The 20058-nt window shown below is 34.1% G+C and overlaps 1 protein-coding gene across 3 annotated transcripts in view; it reads left to right on the forward strand.

Moving 5' to 3' along the window:
• LOC145254834 (LIM/homeobox protein Lhx9-like) overlaps positions 1–20058 on the forward strand; it is a 473828-nt gene that overhangs the window by 401437 nt on the left and 52333 nt on the right. For all 3 annotated transcript variants that reach the window (XM_080113669.1, XM_080113670.1, XM_080113672.1), the window contains one exon: positions 1777–2189. In XM_080113669.1, coding sequence (XP_079969795.1) covers positions 1777–2189 — 413 coding nt within the window. The remainder of the gene's footprint in view (positions 1–1776; positions 2190–20058) is intronic.

The raw sequence follows: 20058 nt of genomic DNA on the forward strand, positions 1-20058 counted from the left end.
TTATTAAAATCCATTATTTCTGAGTAACGTTTTTCTTTTTCCAGAAAGATAAAACCCTGAATTTTATCATATAGAAAACAGAATAATGTAAAACTTTTTCTACTATTTTTAATTCAATTTTAAATGTTAAATTTTCCCAAAAAGTTAACAATTGACATTTTTTGTCCTGCACAAAAAACGTACTTAAATATTTAAAAAAAAAGGGTTTTTGAAATAATTAATTAATTTATTTATTGTCTAACTAAGATTTAGGAGTATTTTCTAAGAGAATATGCAAAACTATTATAATATAAGTACCTGAATTTCAAATAATTCCACTTATTCATATAGGTAACCAGATATTTCGCGTTGACGTAGAGTTCAGATCGACTCTGTTTACGTTTTCGTTTGATAAGGAGGAAACTATGGAAGACCAAACAGGCAAAAAAAAACAACTTATTTTTCAGTGACGAAAATTTCAATGTATTATTAAGCTGAGGCTGTCCAGTACCAGATGGGTGACCATTTGTATGCGTTTGGTTTTTAATGTGTATGTGTGTGGGGGCCAGGCTCCCCAAAATGGGGGGGGGCAATTTAAAGCAGAATAAAAAAAAAATATTTCAGCGCGTTTGGTCCACCGTAGTCGAAAGGCGGCAAACGTTTTCAAACGGGATCGAAAAAAAACGATGCTATTTTTAACACAAAGGACACAATATTTTTCGATTTTTTTTTTTGTTTTTGTATCGATCATTCAAAGCATGCCCTGTTTAATAATGGTCATGCATTATTCGGCTCGCTAAGAAAAAATTGTTAATTTATTTATCAAAAAATTTAAAATAGCTTTTTTCGTATAAATATTACAATTTTTTTATTTATTTTGCTTAACTTAAATTAATTATTTTACTTAACATATTCACCGAATTTCACACTTCAAAACTCAAAAGCGGGATAATTAAACACAATCGAAGTTCTGATATTCAGACGTCAAAATAAGGTATGCAAACAATTTTTTTTTTTTTTTGAATCTATAATTCTGTCCCTTACAACAACACAATATATTGATTTCAGTTTCAGATGATTATTTTAAGCATATTTGTTCCCACTTCAAAACAAGGGGGGTTTGTAAGCAAAAAAAAATATATATATAAATATCGTTTATGAAAAATAAGTACACTGTTATAAAGTTCATTCTTCTCCTAATAATCGCTGAAAATTTCGTATTGATCGGATAATTACCTGATTTTTGGTAGATTTTTAAAAAGACGGTCCGTCAAAAAGTACTGACCTGCCCCCCCCCCAGTTTTGGCGGTGCCTAATATATATATATATATATATATATATATATATATATATATATATATATATATATATATATATATATATATATATATATATATATATATATATATATATATATATATATATATAAAAATTCAGCGCAATTGGAAACCGCTTGGGAATGCAGAGAGAATATATAGTGCGTAGTATAAAAATTGGCTCTCAATTTTGTTCCTTAACACCGCTGATAGAGAGAGAGAGAGAGAGAGAGAGAGAGAGAGAAAGAGAGAGAGAGAGAGAGAGAGAGAGGCAGTGTGCCAACGTGATTACACCGTAAACAAATTAACAAAAGATCATTAATAAAAATATGTTTTCATAAAAATTTAGTTAAGATGTTAATTTAATTTGTTTATTTTTCGCTATTGTTTATGACTTTAATTAAAACTATAACATATAGTTTAATTTTTAAAGACCATAAACCTATCTTGTTAAAACGTGTTTCCCTCTATTGTTTTACAGGCGTTACGCAGCACGGCACTGCGCGCGGTGCACCATGGGAATCTCAGCCCAGGAACTGGTAATGCGCGTACGCGATTTGGTTTACCATCTCAGCTGCTTTGTATGCGAAGGTTGCAACAAACCCCTAACCAAGGGAGACCACTTCGGTATGAAAGGTCGGCTTGTGTATTGTAGGACGGACTACGAACTTTTGTTCCAAGAAGGATATGGGGAGTACTTGCCGTTGAACGAAAGACACATGGGTGAGCCGTGTGACACCGCTGGACTATGTGACGTCAGACCATTGGTCAGCAGTCTGGAAGATAATCAGTCCCCATCGGGATACCATGGGGATGTGCTTCCGATGCCCACAAAGAGCCGGTCAAGGAAACGGAAAAATCCCTGCCTTGACCCATCTGTGTCATGCCAAACAGGTAAGTAGATTTAGTATTCGAATTTTTAGGCAAAGAATTGGATTATCTCAACCAATAGTAATCTCATTCGCTCTTACTCCCTCTTTCTCTCTATGTGTCTAGCTTTCTGTCTCTCTTTCGTTTTCACTGTTTATGTTTCTCCTATATGTAAATATATTCCATTATTGTTTTGTGTTTTCTCTAAATAATTTCTGGCAATGCGATGATAGTGAGGTATCTTTTCTATACCTTATTTAAGTCATTGAGGTACATCATTTGTAAACTTCTGTATTTCAAGGTCCTCCGCTGTGTATATTTTTTGCTCAGTATATCAGCAAGCAGATGAGATTATTTTTTTTCGAATGGCGAATGTTCTTTTGCAATTACGATTACTACTATCTCTATTATTGTTATCTCTAGCGGGGGTGCCCGGCGTTGCCCGGTTATTTGTAGGTATGTGTTAATTAAGGACAAAAGGTAGCAGGCAGGCAGGCTCGAACCCGTACTACTAACGAGAAAAAACGTGAAAAACAAAAGAGTTTGTAATTAACTTTTGGCGGGGTGGAGGATATTGTGACAAGACGAAATAAGAAAGTATATATAGAGAGAGAGGTAGGATCGAACTCGAAAATGTACAGTTATAAGTCTTTCTCTCTACCCATTACGCCATAGCGGATAGCGAAAACAATGAGTTCGTAAATAAATTCAGAATTACTCGATCAAAAAATAAAAAGATAGAGACAATGGATGTTTGCAAATCTGAAATATTATCATTTGGGAGGTATAATAAAACTTCTCCCCGGACCTAACTGACGCAAAAAGCCTTTCCTGGACATACCGCGCCATCTCATTTTGCCTTTTATATATTAGACTAGCCTGGGTGTCCGCCGGTGCCCGGGTGTTTGAAGGTGAGTGTCGAGGAAAATAAAAAGTGTTAGTAGGCAGACAGGCTCGAACACGTAAAGCGAAGGACGAAAAGGGCGGGGAAAAGTGACGTCTTTGCTGTTACGCCTTTCGCAAAACCGGAAGTGAGGAATGTTGAAATTAAGGTAAGTCAATCGAAAAGAGGGGAATGACTTTTGGAAATATCGGCAGAAAAAGCGACCTCACCCTGTAGAAACTCGCGAAGTGTAGGGAATTAATGTTATTAGCCGATTTTTCGATATTTGTCGCCTGAATGGTCGAACTTAAAAAGGATACCGATCTCGTGAAAATCCGTCGCCTCTGTCGAAAGTTTTAGGAAGACTACATGCATACATACATACATACATGCATACATACATACATACTTACATACATCTATACATGCGTACACACATGCATATATTTAAACAGAGAGGTGAGATTTATATTATAGAAAAGTATTACTTTTTAATATTCTTTAGTTGTATTTCTTCCTGATTCGTTCCTAATGATAGGTTTAGCTATTTGCAAGTGTTCCTAAAATATAACGAGTTGAATATTACTGTGTGGGGAAATATGTATTAATGAAAATATATCTCCTTACTTAGTTTAAGCATTAAATTATCAAATTATCTTCCCCCTCCAATTCCTGGGTTAGGCTCTATATGTTTAGATTTTATATTGATCTAATCGTAAACAATACGTTTATTATAAAGGCTATTGTATTTAATAAACTTTGTCTTTTCATCTGGGGAGTTTGGTGCTAATTCAGCTTTCTCTGGATAAAGGTTTATGGTTAATCATAAAAAGTAGGTGGGTGGAGTGTGTGTGCATATATGTACCGTTAAAATGTGCCTTCATAAGAGTTGTTAATTTGCCTGTTACGAAGTTGATATATATATATATATATATATATATATATATATATATATATATATATATATATATATATGTGGGGGTGTAATTAGGACTGATTAAATTAATTTTGTCTATGTCTATATATAAATATATGCATATATATACATACACACATATATATATAATTATAGACATATATATATATACATATATATATATATATATATATATATATTAGCAGAAGTACCCGTCGTTGACTGGGTTCAAAAACAGCCTACAGAAAATGGGCTGTGATTGATGAAAGTATGAAAGGTAATGATAAGGAGGGGTGTGTAAAGAGATAGGTTTTGATACTCACAATTTTTACCCTAAGCAAAATATGATGAAAGTAAAGATAATTTTCGCGAAACTATATTTTTTATATCAACTTTGTTGCCATTCGTAGGCAAGAGTGACCAACAACAAAGTAATGTTTCCTTACAAAGAGAAAATGTTATATATATAATAATATAAATATACAAGAAATAAATATTATCATAGTCAATAAAAGTCGTTGTTATGGTTGAAAAGTTCATTGGTTAGTATTTTTATGCAGTTCGTAAGAAATTTTGTTTTTTTCTAATTCACGAACTGGTTTTAAAAAAACCTCAAAAGGGCAGCGACTTTGAAATGGAGAGTCCCGTTTTTAATTTGAAGGAGGGGCACCTGAGAATTCTGTGTTAACAATTTAAGAGAGTTTCGTCAACGTAAGGAATAGTTATAAACATATTTTAGTGTTTTCCGTTATTTTGTGTTAAAGCATATTCGATTATGGCATGTGTAATTTATATAAAAATTAATTTAAGTAGTTATCGCCTCAGGTTTCGTTTTAATTTCGGTTCGCTGAAATTATTTCAAGTAAAGAGCATTAAAAACTATTTCAAAACAAAAAAAAAACATGAACTGAACTTTATTGACTATGTTAAGATTTATTTATTGTATATTTATTTTTTTCGGGTAGTGGTTTGTTGGCTTTTCTGTTAAACACTACTAAATAATATCGACAAAATATCGAAAAACAAAAAACAAAAATAGTTTTGAAAAAAATGATGCTTTACTTACTTAAGTAAAATAATCCGAAACCGCAAAATGGAATATTAAAAAGTAAACACGTAATTACATTAGTTATTTTAAGCAAAGAATCGATATAAAAAATGAATAAGAAGAAAATGACGCCCTTTGCCCTTTTAAAGGCAGAACGGCTTCGTTTCAGTTTTACAGTATTGAACGGTGTAGTATTGCGCCGTCGGATTCAAGGTTGTACTATTGTAATGTAAAGAACACGCAGGAAGGGTTGCAATCAACTGTATTCCTTCTAGAACACTGACAAAAAAGCTTAAACAGATATGTAAATAAAATAAAAAGGTTATGTGAATATTTTTAAAAGACACGTAATCACGTGAGTAGGATGCGTTCCTTCTTTTTACACGATAAAAAGTACCGTTCTTATTTTTTATTATTTATTCATTTTCGAAAGAGTTTCCGTTCCAATGGAGAAGGAAAAACAGAGTTATGCAAAATTTGTGTCGAGAATTGTCTAAAGTTTCGACTTTTATTTGGCTTTACCTTTAAGAAGAATGTCAATTTATGAGGTGAATTTATTCGACACAAAAAATATAAATATTTATTCGACAGCTCAAAAATATAAATAAAAGCTAACGTGAAGTAAGATTAAAGTTAAGGTGTTATTGTGGCCCCTCACCCCTTTTAAAAAAAACCTTGTAAAAGTGTGACATATTTACATTCTATGGGGGGCAGGTTCGAACGAACACCCCATAATTTTATTATACCATATTTCTTCAAACTAAAAAATGATTATCAAAGTATACTAACGCAGATAGATATGAAAAGTCTTTAGTAAAGTGCGTGCCATATTTCCATGGAGTACAGGCGCGAACGTGACTTTCAATAAATACAGAGAGTTAAAGGGTAAGACAGAAAATAGATTCGAGGAGTCTTCGTGAATGCTACAGCATAATACAATAGCGATGTTTTAATACAATTGAAACATTTGTTTAAAACATAACTATTGACGGCACTATTTCAATATTTTTCTCGATTCGCATGCGATTACAGCTTCGTTTTTAATTTTCTATTCCGATACAATCATTTATTTTCTTCTTTATTTACGATTTAATCATTATTACCTATCTCGTTTCCGATTATAAAATCGACTAAAATAATTGAATTATACTCTTTTGGATAACGTGTAGCGGAGAAATTTAATCTTCTTTCAAAATGGTATCTTTTAAAAATGCTAGAAACCAGTAACATTTTCGCATTAAGTCCTTACATGCAAAATACAGTTTAAATAAATAAATTAATTAAACCTAAAAACAGTCGTTTTGGAAATAGGATATTTGTCAGGTTTTCTGATTCTTATATCGCAAAAGTCCTGCTATTTCTAATTCCCGATACCAAATGCATGTAATCCGCCCAACACAAAACACAACCAAGTTATATGTTAGCGTGTGTTTTATATGACTGGAAAATATGTAACAAAATAGTTAGTGAATTAATGTCTGATTACATCAACTTTAAAAAAATATTTTTTGTTTACTTCGACAAGGAATAATTTATTCTAAATTTTTTGTAACTACTGTTTCTGTTTATTTTAAAATTATTCTCAGTACTGTGAGCATTTCTGGGGTAAACACATGACAGGTTTTCTATATTATTGTCTATATAATATTTTGCTTATTCCTTCTTTAGTCTGTATGCTACACTTTTGAAAAAAGCAAAACTCTCTTTTGGAAGATTTAACTGCTTAGAAACGACCTCATTCTCGAAAACCCTCCCTTCATTTCTCAGGGTAAGAATATGAATAAACTCATTTTCATGTCGTCTCGTATTCGAGTAGCATTATAATAATATATAATCATTGTTGTAAGATTGTATGAAATGAACGTATAGTGATTTCGACGTTCGGCGGTTCTCCAGTAAAACTTCACATTTAAACGGATACATCCGCGAGAAAACAAAGCTTAAGAAAGAAAAACACTGTTAATAGGAGCTGAACTAAAAATGCAAGTTAAATATTGTCTATTACAATGAATTTTCTTTTTCATTTGTAGTAAACTGTGTAGCACAATATTATGTTATGAGTATTTATCAGAACTCATTAAATAATCTCATCCGGGTCAGTTTTATATTTGAAATATAACGGACACCATTTTCATAAAAATGTAAATAAGTTCACATCGGCTGCATGTTATGCGTTTTTTTTTTAATTTTGTTTTTTTTTTTTACACAAAAACTAATTCTATTGCGCTATTCATAAAAATATCAGCTTTATAAAAACATGTGTGTGGATTAAATATATTTTTCAATCCATAAAATGTAAACGAATCTTACTAGTTGTATAGATTTTGTTTAGTCTCTAGATCGTACCGGATTCCAAGACAAAATATCATTCGGTTTTGTGTTGTACACAGATAAATGCTTCCAAATTATGTAATGAAAAATAAAAAGGCTCCTTCATTCTGTGACAGACTATGGTACCTACCGTAGGGCTGCCTGCGCGTGAGACTTTTGTGGAAGGGCTGCGCCATCTCCAACCACACCTCTCCCGAGTCGACATTGTTAAGTATCAGTGGGGAGTGGAGTATGTTCAGCACGACTTGAAACAAATGCTGAGATAAGCGGAGAGCACATACAGAGCCTAGAATTTTCACCTATCTGGTACTAACCAGGCCCACCGTTGCTTAATTTCGGTAAACTGATGAGAACCGGTGTGTCAATGCGAGTATGCCGTACTATGTAATATCACTTAGCAAAAATGAACAATTCCTTTCTTACAAGCCAATGTACATTATGGTTGAAAATGATTTCAGTTGGCATTACAATAAAATTTTGGTTGTGAGGAAATCCACATTTTAATAATTGAATGTTGTCCCTTGTAAGAAAATTCTCCGACAGAAGAAAAATGCATGACATTGATAAATAAACATAATGATAGTAACCGCGGATGCTCTTAGAGTCTGAATGATGACAAATTTCCTCGTAATCATAAAAAATGAGTTGCGTTAATGCAGGCGCTTAGCATTGATTTCTCGCTGGCAAAGGTCATTTGCCTTCTCTAGAATGTAGGTAGCAATAAGTCCCCACCACTTAGTTCCCAGTACGCTTCACACCTTTCCAATTGAAGTCTGGATAATACCTGTTCTATTTGGCCTTTCCATCGTTATTAACACTTCACGAATATTACTAATATTTTTATAAAACGGAAAAGCTAGAGATCAATGCATAGTTTACAACACGAAAAGGTGGCACAATTTTAGAAAACACCACTGTAAACGTATCATTCAAATTAATTATTCAACCTTATTGCAAACTAGAAATCTTAACTTCCCGCTCTACACTCGATCCACTAACGAGTCCTAATTGGATATTCATATAATGTTAGTCGAGTATTGTTTAGATATAATGAAGCCGTACTATTTTGTAATGATGCGGTAGCTTGTTTGAGAGATTACATGCTTAATTACGCTAAAACAATGTTGATAGTGTATGCTCTGCTGATAAGGGACCGTAGGTTTAATGCTGCAAAATGCATTGAATGGAAATATTTTTCTAAGAACTCGTGCGCGACTATTTCTTCTCCATCATATTTACAATTGCCAGCACTGTAACTACTAATAATAGAATTTCTTCCTATAGCATTATCGTAACTACCACTTCTACTATTACTACTAATAATAATGAGCATGATAAGAAGAAGAATATAATGAAGAAGACTATTAATAATATATGTTATGGGAAACTTAAATTACCGTATCGTTCTTTGAATCGTATCCGACGAAACACAGCACACACAATCACACACATGTATATATATATATATATATATATATATATATATATATATATATAAGTGTATGTGTGGGTGTGATTGTGTGTGTGTGTCTACGCAACCCTACGCATCTATATAAAAGCCAAGTACGTCCAAGCATGGAATACTGTTGCCATATCTGGGCAGGACCTGCTAAAAACAGCTTATCCTGCCTTGACAGAGTACAAAATAGACTTCCTGGCTTAGTGGGGAATACCTTTTTCTTCACCCTGCAACCTCTCTCCCACAGAGGAGACGTTGCGAGCCTTTCCTTATTTTATCGTTATTTCCATGGCAGGTGCTCGTCTGAACTCCAATCTCTGGTCCCCCCTCGCTAATCTTTCACGAACAACACCCGTCTAGCTGAATCCACTGTAAAAAATTTCCCCCACTTTATATCTCTGCCTAAATCAAAACGTGGATTCCATGAACAAAGCTGCTTTCTTAGAACTGTACGCCTCTGGAACTCTGTTCCCTCTGCCTGCTTCCCACGGGACTACAACTTTGATGTTTTCAAGTCCAACCTTAAGAAATTCCTAATTAACCGCCCCCTTAAGTAAACCCTTCATCAAATCTCCACACTTGCAATGTACTTGCAATAACCCTTATCCCTGAGTGGCTTCCGGGCCTTGATAAGTGGTGATCACTGTGTAAAAAAATAAATTCCAGTAAACATCAAAACAGAGAATGTCAATTAATCAGAGAAAAGCTGATTATAAAAATGAAATAAAGATAATATATATTTTTGTAGATCAAGCGTGTTATTATTTTCACTTCGCTGTCAGTGTGTGTATATATTTTGTGCCAGCGATAAAAGTACATGTATACATTATATAGACTGGGCAAGGCATTTTTAACAACCGGCCAAAGCAGTTACGTGACATCTGTATACTTTAGTATAATTGTACTTAGTTGTTTATGACCTTACTCAGATTATTCGCGAACCCACCCGTATGCCTGATACACACGGTCAATATGCAAGCATCCTAGACCTTTTTCTCTCAACTTCCCCTGAGCTATGTTCATGTTCCGTTCATTCTCCTCTAGGATCCTCCGACCACTCCGTCGTATCAGTTAAGATAAAAACGAAATGTAAGAAGCCCCCAGATGTACCCCTCCACCGTACTGTATACCGATACTCTATGGCAGACTGGGATAGCTTCCGTACATTCATATCTCATTTACCTCTGCACTCCATGTTTAAAAAGGAAGTGTCCTCTATAGTATCAGATCTGACCGAATGGTTAATTGATGGCATAGACCAATTCATACCATCTAAAAAATTCCAACAAAGACCTAACAGCTAGCCATGGTTCTCCCCAGAATGCGCTGCTGCTATCGCGCACAGAAATCACTGTTTCCATAGCTACCAGCATAATAGATGTACTGAGAGTAAAGCCGCTTTCAGAACTGCCAGCAACCACTGTAAAAGAGTAATAAAAATGCAAGAGAGCTATATGCGCAGTCTGTTAAATCCAAGGTAGCTTATCAGCGGCTTGGTTCCCACTATTTTTTGCAAATAACAAAGAGGATCCTGAACAGAAGTGTGCGTTCTATCCCAAACATTATCAATGGACCAGAGGTCATCTAGTCAGACAAGGCCAAACTATTTGCAAAGAACTTTGCAGCTAATTCTACGCTATGCGACGAAGGCCATCAACTCCCCATATTTCCTCCTATAACACAGAACAAATTAGGTAATATACACATATCCGTGCATGAGGTCGCCAAGCTAACCAAGAATCTAGATTCCAGTAAAGCAACTGGCCCTGATGGCATCCCAATTATAGTGTTAAAAAAGCTTCAACCAGAACTTGCTCCCATACTTACGAAACTACTAAAGCGCTGCCTTAAGGAGAAGTGCTTTCCGACTCCCTGGAAGACCTCATCAGTTTGCCCTGTATTTAAGAATCCAGGTGATAAGTCATCTCCCTTTCAGTACAGACCAATAAGTCTCCTGTGTGTTATGAGTAAGTTGCTGGAATCCATATTAAATAGAGAAATAGTCAACCACCTCAGCAGGAATAACCTTCTTAGTGACACACAATATGGTTTCCGCTCTGCAAGATCTACCGCAGATGTGCTGACGGTTATATCCCAGAGGATTAGTGAATCTCTTGACAAAGGCTTCCTTTCTAGGACAATTGCTCTTGCCATATCAAAGGCCTTCGACAAGGTATGGCATAAGGGTCTACTTCACAAGATTTCCAGCTACGGTATAACTGGAAATGTTTTCTCAATCATTAAATCATTTCTCTCGGATAGGCTCATAAGAGTAGTGGTCGATGGACAAAAATCGGAGATCTGCAATATAAATGCTGGAGTCCCTCAGGGGTCAATCCTAGGCCCAACTCTCTTCCTGATCTACATCAATGACCTCCCTAAACCCATACTTTAATCATTCGTTGACATCTATGCTGATGACACGACCATCTACGGCAACACATCAAAGGCTGTAAATGACAAAGTTCTCTCTGATTCTCTCTCCTCTGATCTCTAGCGCGTGGTACTATGGGGGAAGATGTGGTGGCTGGTTACCTTTAATGCATCCAAAACCAAACTCCTATCCTTACATCATCAACGCTCTGATCCCCATCTGGCATCAATTGTGATGGATGGCTCTCGTTTGGGCGAGGCCCCGTGTTTCTGGGTTTGACCTTTACTCCTGATGTGAAAGTGAACACGGACATCAAGTCTGTTGCCAAGGTCGTTGGAAAGATGGTGGGATCCTTCTACCGCTCCAGAAGATATCTCACTACTGATGCAATTCTCTATCTATATAAAAGCCTAGTACGTCCAAGGATGGAATACTGTTGCCATATCTGGGCAGGAGCTGCTAAAAACAACCTATCATGCCTTGACAGAGTCCCACAGAAGAGACTTTGCGAGGCTATCCTTGTTTTATCGTTATTTCCATGACAGGTGCTCGTCTGAGCTCCAATCTCTGGTCCCCCCTCGTTAATCTTTCACGAAAAACACCCGTCCAGCTGAATCCACTGTGAAAAGTTTCCCCCACTCTGGGCTATTAGGGCGGTGAATTTTTCTTTTTAAGTGTGAGAATCTGCTGCTATTTCTTCTTTGAATCATTCAGCAGCTTCATTTTCACACTTTTCCGCAGTATAAGCAAATATATTTCTTTGTGCACAATCTCTGATGTGATCCATCATAGTTTCCTTGTCAGCTTTCGTCAGGTACATTTTCCTTTTAAGCAGTATCTCTACTAAGTTGAAGGTGAGAGTTTAGGATAATATCTACCAATATCACAACATGATTTACGTACTTGAGTGAACTATAGTTATTTGTTACACAATCATCTGAAACTTCGACCAGAAGAAGATCTGAATGTTAGATTTGTGACACAGGCTGGGAACGTGAGGGATTCTGTCTTCAGATTGGGTATAGAATATTTATGTGTGATGCTTCCAGCTGCATCTGTGTAACTTTGGAAACCAATCCAATTACCCCGGTGGACATTAAATCACCAAATACATGTACTTATTCACTAGTATTTAGGGACAGTATTGCTTCTACGCTGTCTGAGACGGAATTGATTAGATTGCCTTTTTTAAGTCGAGAAAGAACGGAAGAAAAGAAAACATTGCTATGTTACAAACGCTACACTATTAGTCAAAAGCACATAAAGACCTGGTTCCTCGTCTCACTTGTGTATGTATTTATGAGAAATGGAAATGGATATATATATATATATATATATATATATACATAGATATATATGTATATATATATACATATATATACATAGATATATATGTATATATATATATATATATATATATATATATATATATATATATTAGTCAAAAATTTATTAAATTTTCTGTGAATACATTTAATAGATGATTTGGAGCCAGCGTTTCATCTTGATGTGAACAACATATACGTAAAAGTAAAATGTAACAGGAGAAAAAATGATTTTATACAACAATCTTGAGGTATTCTTTGTTTTAGTTCCGGCCTCGAGATAGGCGATTACTACAATCCAAGCTTCATAACATGAAAACAGATGGTCATATCGAATATCAATAGTCGACCATAAGCCAAACTACATTTGCCATCATGCTTTCATATGAAGTTTTATATAAAAGATGGCGTAAGTTTGTCGATGCACAGTTAAAGAGTTTAAGTGTCCACAGCTGTTGAGGAGCATCTTTTGTCTCATTTCATTATGCGAGATTTAGTTCCTTCTTCTGATCGCATTTAAATAATATTCAAACCTTGAAGGCAATAAAATATTATAAAAATTTAAGCAATAAAAAATAATGCTTGGACGCAATGAAAAATTTCCATTGGCTTTGAATACATAAAAATTGTGTATGTGTGTATATATGAATATGAATACATATATATGAATATATATATACTATTGATAAAAACATTTAATCGCACGCAGATATATATATATATATATATATATATATATATATATATATATATAGAGAGAGAGAGAGAGAGAGAGACAGACAGACAGACAGACAGACAGAAAGAGAGACAGACAGACAAACAGGCAGACAGACAGATCTGTGTTTCTGTATGTGACATACCTGAAAACTTGTTTAACGAATAAATATTATCATATGTGGGTTTACTAATAAAGGGGATTGTCGCTAATATTTTATTTCGGATTTTCTCTGATAAATGTTATGCAATTTGAACGTGAAAATGCGTTCGTCTTCTCCACTTAATCTTAAATCAATATTTTATTACAACTTTTTTTCACTTATTTCTCAAATATATTTTTGACTGTTTCATTCTGTACTTCCTCCTTTTCCAACCGTTGTTATATGCTTTCATAATAAAAACAATAGCAAATTATTAAATCCTTTTTAGTAAATATTGTCATCTAATGAAACTGAAATACGATGCTCCCAATGAAAGTTAGATTGGAATGCATTTTAGGTTTCTCTGTTTTGTCGAAATATTTGGAATGTTTTTTGTTTAGTAACACAAGATGCACCCTGTACAGCACTGAACATGACTTGTATAAATGTGTATAATATCAGCTGGAAATATCTGACTGGCGTCCTTGGACAAAGATAACGATTAAATCAAAAATAGTTATGGATGATATAACCATGTTAAGAATAAATTATTAATACAGTAACATGTCTAGGCTCCTTCAGTCTCTAACAGACTATAGATACCCACGAAGGGGTGTCTGCGCGTGAAATCATTAGAAGCACAAACATATTTACGCAAAAGCAATTAACTTGTAAAGGGAAATATAGCAATATTCATATGAGATTCGTTTTTTTATCACTTTATCTAGTGATGCAAGTATAGATATCTATGAACACGTATTTTTCCTATATACATACGTCAATGGCCTCCATTCAGTCTTGACAGACCATGGATACACATTGTAAGGGTGCCTGCGCGTAATTTTTTTGTGGCAAAAGCTGCGCAATATCCAACCACACCTTTCCTGGGTCGGCATTGTTAAATACCAGTGTCAAGTGGAGTCCACGTACGGGACGACTTGAAACAAATACAGAAATAAACGGAGAGCACATACAGCGCCTAGAATTCCCAAATGCTCACCTATCTGTAATCTTAACGTTGCTTAAGTTCAGTGATCTGACGAGAACTGGTGTGTCAACGCGATTATGACTTATGTGTACGGTAATATGTAAATATCATTGGACCAGGGATTCGAGATTGGCATTGCGACAACACAGACTAACTCCGCGCTAAAAATCCGAGTCAATTACATGCTAGGTGAGTAATCAACCACTTGATTAACCGCGTCACACACAGTACATGTTATTAAGTAACACAGATTAAGAAAACAAAGGCTGTGGTAATCTAATCAACGAGAACTTTAGCCGATGTCTCACAATTAGGAATTTTACACTCGTTAAGACGTCAGCCAGCAGCTAACCTAGCGACCAACTGACAATAGAATTTTCAGAATGTAAGTAAACATATAATTATTCCACAGTAAACCGACGCCGTAACTAACTAAAGCAATGATTTCCAATAAACCGGATGTTAGTGGACTAATCAGCTGAACACATCCGAACTCGGGATTCGAAATCCGAATCTCCTAATTCGACGCGAATAATCGGCCACTGGAGCAACAGCGTTATACACAGGACAGTCTATTAACTAACACAGAACAAGAACATCGCAACGAAATTCGACTATGAAATGAAGATAATTCATCTCAAACAAGGGGTGTGGTCATCCAATTAATGAGCACCTTAGCCGATGTTTCACAAGAAGGTATTTTCATCCTGAATTTTACGTAATTATGAACATTATAGAAACTATGTCACAATACAATTCCGCGGAATGGTAAATAACACTAATAATTTAATTAGCAACCATAAAAATGAATAATTAATTAAGGAACGCTCATTTTACAAATTAATATTTAAATTCGAAAACCTTTCTTAAGTTCGTTGGGTTTGTATTACTGTACACATAGATTCGAAAAAGTTGTCAAAAAACAAATATATAACAAATAAATGTTATCAAAGGCAAGATAAGTTACTTTTCTTCCAAACTGGATATAATATTCGTGTTTTTATTCAATTTAACATGTTTTATCAGCTCGAAAAGCATACAGTGTTTAGCGATGTATTGGAAAATTCAAGATGGCGGCCGATTCTCTCTTTAACACGGTAAGTTTGGAAAAAGGTGTAATTAATAATAAACTAGACAAAATACTGTTAGAAATTCGCTCAATATATGTTACCGTGACATAACTTAATATATATTCGGTGGTTTTTATTAGTATTTTGTCTAGTTTATTATTTGTAACACCTCTACCTGAACTTACCGTGTAAAAGAGAGAATCGGCCGCCATCTTGAATTTTCCAATACATCGGTAAACACGGTATGCTTTTCGAGTGTAAAAAACATGTTAAATTGAATAAAAACACGAAAATTATATCCAGTTTGGTAGAAAAGTAACTTTATTTGTTATATATTTGTATTTTGACAACTTTTTCGAATCTATGTGTACAGTAATACAAACCCAGTTGGTTATATGTCGACTAACTATATATAGATGTTCATTTTTATTATTATTACATGGAAAAAGTAGGCGTTCTATGTGCCTATAATACTGAGACAAAAACTCAACTCTCTCTCATTCTCTCTTCATATATATATATATATATATATATATATATATATATATATATATATATATATGTGTGTGTGTGTGTGTGTGTATATATGTGTGTGTGTGTGTGTATGAATAGAAAGGAAACCCAAAAATAGATAAATGGTTATCAACGTTTCCTCCCGATATCAGGGGACATCATCATAATTGAATTAAAATATGCTGAGGAAACAGTTTACATGCCACATGAGAGTAAAGAGGGGAAATAAACTTTAGAATCGTCAATCATCGTCTGTATTATATATATATATATATATATATATATAATAAGAATAAGATCTAGATAAGTCTCCTCTGTTGAAATTCAACTCTCTCTCTTCCTCTTACGCATTAAGCTATATATATATATATATATATATATATATATATATATATATATATATATATATATATATATAGTGGAAATGGTAATTAATAAAAACTGAAGAAATGTTCAATACTGTTGTAGAGCAAATATGCGTTTTATTTTTTATTACCGTATCTTTCACATTATTGTTTCAGCTATCCGGGCGTTTTTTTCGGCCGTCTGTAGCTTCCTCAGTCTTTTACAGAAACCTTATAAAAGTCTGAGGAAGCTACTGACGTCCAAAAACAACGGCCGGGTTCTGTAAAAGTCTGAGGAAGCTACAGACGGCCAAAAAAATGGCCGGGTAGCTGAAACAATAATGTAACTTAACAGAAAGATACGGTAATAAAAATAAAACGTATATATATATATATATATATATATATATATATATATATATATATATATATATACTCAAAAGTGATAGCCCAGTGGTTGAGCACTTTCGAGAAGGAAAAACACAAAACAGAAAGTTTATTTGTTTGACTTTTTTTTTTCAAAAACACCAAAGATGGAGAAATATACGTTATATTACTCTACTAAAAACATACCGACACTCAGTAGCCAGCTATATACGAGGATCTTGCTGACAAAAATTGAAAATTTAATCTTGAATATGATATGGGAGATTATAAATGAAACACACATCCAGGAGAGGGTAAAAACCAGTTCGGATTAAAATCAATTAATACCCGAAAGTTGATAAATTAGAAAATTTTCATAATAACTTATTAGATATAATCCACAAACTTGAATTTACAGTTAAACCAAATAACTTCTGAAGAACACTAGCCGCTGATACCAAGGGAATTAAAAACCTGTGACAATTCCTTTCTCAGATTAAATGAAAATTTTATACAGAATAAATAAGAAAAAAAAAGAAACCGCAAATATTAAACACAATTACTGATAATACCAATTAGTAGAAAAAGAAACTAATGAATATATTAACGAAGATATCACAAAGATAACTAAAAAAAATATGTATAGAATATAGAGTTAATAGATTGGCAAAGAAAAATGCCTTCACAGCTTTAACAGACTTTGACGACAATTTTAATAATAAGACAGCCTGCAGGCTACAAGAGAATTAGTAAAAGCTATGGAAAGGAAATCAAAGCTTAATTTATCGGGAAATACAAGCTCAGTTCCGGACTGGTTCACAGGTATAACCGAACCACACAGTTGCAGTTTCACCAAATTGGACATTGTGGATTTTACCCACTCTATTACTAACGTAATTTTGGGGGAAAAATAACATAAAATTTCGCATCAACATACAAAAGGATAAGTGACCTAGATATGTAAATAATTATGTCAAGTCAGACCCTCCTGTTTTATTTGTTTTTTAGATGGGTTAAGACACATTTATGGTTCAATGGATGCACGCGATAGTGCGGACGTATTTGATCTACTTGGACTTTTCTTTCTTAATTTGCTAGTTGGTTGATTGGTTGTTTTTGTTTTACGGCATATCAACCCTTTCTGGAAACAAAAATGCAGACCATTTTGCCCGGTTGAATAGAAATAATTGACTATGCTTATCGCGGGGCATTAATGAGTGCACATTAGACACAGGAAAGATTTAGTTACGTTTTTCAAGGAGCTGTTTTTAAAGATACCAATAACGACTAATTTATATAAAGTGGACTTCTTAGATACAAAATTAGATCTTAAGAAAAAATATATAAACATTTCCATAAACCAAACGCGAAAGTCAAATACATAAATATAGGCTCATTGCTTCATTTGGAAAAGGTGCATTATTCCTCGTTAAAGTCGGCGGAGTTGACCGTCGTAGAGAATATAATATTCCCACGTCCATACTTTGTTTCGACTACAGATTAAAAAAAAAAAAAAACTACTAAATATTATGACTAGAATAAAATATAATATATTCCTGATACGGCTTATGAAGCATGTGCTCCTAAAAAGAGGAGGTATATTATTCATAATCTTATGAAAATTAAACGCTTTCTCTTTGAGTAATATTCCATTCACAAAATCCGACCACAAAAGATTCAGGAATCTGGCATGAAATAAGTCTATTATTGATTCAGTTTCGTCTTTGTTCGACCCACTGCCAAGTCTCATGGTCATTGTCTGAGTGAAAGATCAAAAGATTGTTGATTGTTCGCCAAAAACGTTTTTTGTTTATTCACACAAACATGAAACGCATCAGTTATACACCTGTTAAAGTTTTAAATACGTACATATCAAGGTTGCTTATTATACTAGTGCTTTTATTATTTGTATCTATTTGCCTATTAATACTCAGGATATAAATTTCTATTAAGTGTTGTACCTGGTCCACGCCCATCGGATAAATTGAAATAGGCCACTTATCTATAAGTTACCATGAGTTCAGTTGTGGCTTTAGATATAGAATGAGTCGTTTCGTTTAATCCTATTAAAACTAAATTTCTGTCTTTCAATTGTAAGCGTATTTAATTTCCTCCTTATATTTTCATTAATTAGTCTGCTCCCGAGGGGGAATCCACTCTGAAAGGTTTAGGTATTTTTCGCATCAAATCTGTCTTGGAGTTTATCTTTTAAATTAATTGCTTATTCTGTTTTTCGTAAAGTTAGATATCCCTGTCACTCAAAACAATTGCACACACCCGATGTTATTATCTATATTTATTAATCTAGTATCAGACTATGTTTTTAAATATTGTCATAATTGAGCTACTGAATTGTTGCGTCCTTTGTGGATCTAGAGAAATATCCAATTGGATTGGACGCAATATATATTTTTTGCAAATTCCTTTTCACAAGACCTTAAACTATATCCAGTGGTGAGGCCCCAGCTTGTAGGCTTTGGGGAGTGTGGAGCCAGCCTTTAATTACCATTGCTCCCAGGTCCACTCTGATCTGGAGTGGTAGTACCTGTTAGGGTCCCAACTATGGGCTAAATAGAAACAGACGTGAAAATAACAAATATATTCTATTAAAAATATTTTTCTTCAAAATCTTTGGATTCGGCATTAAATAATCCGAAAAGGGTTGATATACCGTAAAACAAAAACAACCAACCAACCTTCTCACCGATGTTGTGCTGCTAGTCTCACTCGTTTCTATGCATACAATTATGGCACATGATCTTTAGAAATATCTGATTTATTCCTGCTTCCTTTGTTTCAGCTCATTTTACACGTTGATCTAGTTTATTTCATTAATTTGCTAGTTGGTTGGTTGGTTGTTTTTGTTTTACGGCATATCAACCCTTTCCGGTTATTTTATGTCAAATCCAGTGATTTTGAAGAAACAGTTTTTAATAGAATATATTTTTTGTTATTTTTTTTCACGTCAGTTTAGTTGGGATCCTAACGGATACTACAACTTCGGGTCAGAGTGGACCTGGGAGCAATGGAAATTAAGGGTGGTTCCACACTCCCCAAAGCCCGCAAGCTGAAGCCTCACCATCGGATTTAGCTTAAGGTCATATCCAGAACCAATTTGTTACTTGGGTACCTCATTTTAATCTATATGTCTATCCTAATAGATTCTTTCCAAGATTTATAGTTATATTGACATCTTCCACCTGCTGACTGTATTCCTCCTACATATTTAATTAAAGTTTCCCTTCTTGTTATCTTCTTAAATTAAGTTCCATACCTTGTCTCGTGCGATTTCCATAGAGAGATCCACGCATGACCAGTAAATTCTTATGATAACATCCTCTCTATTGTTTAAAATTAACAGGAAATAGAGATCGAACACTAAGGAGTATTTATAACAAGTAAATGTTTTGTTGGGATGG

Source organism: Euprymna scolopes, chromosome 30 (genome assembly GCF_053919585.1).
Source record: "Euprymna scolopes isolate OS-2025 chromosome 30, ASM5391958v1, whole genome shotgun sequence".
NCBI classification, from domain to species: Eukaryota; Metazoa; Mollusca; class Cephalopoda; order Sepiida; family Sepiolidae; genus Euprymna; species Euprymna scolopes.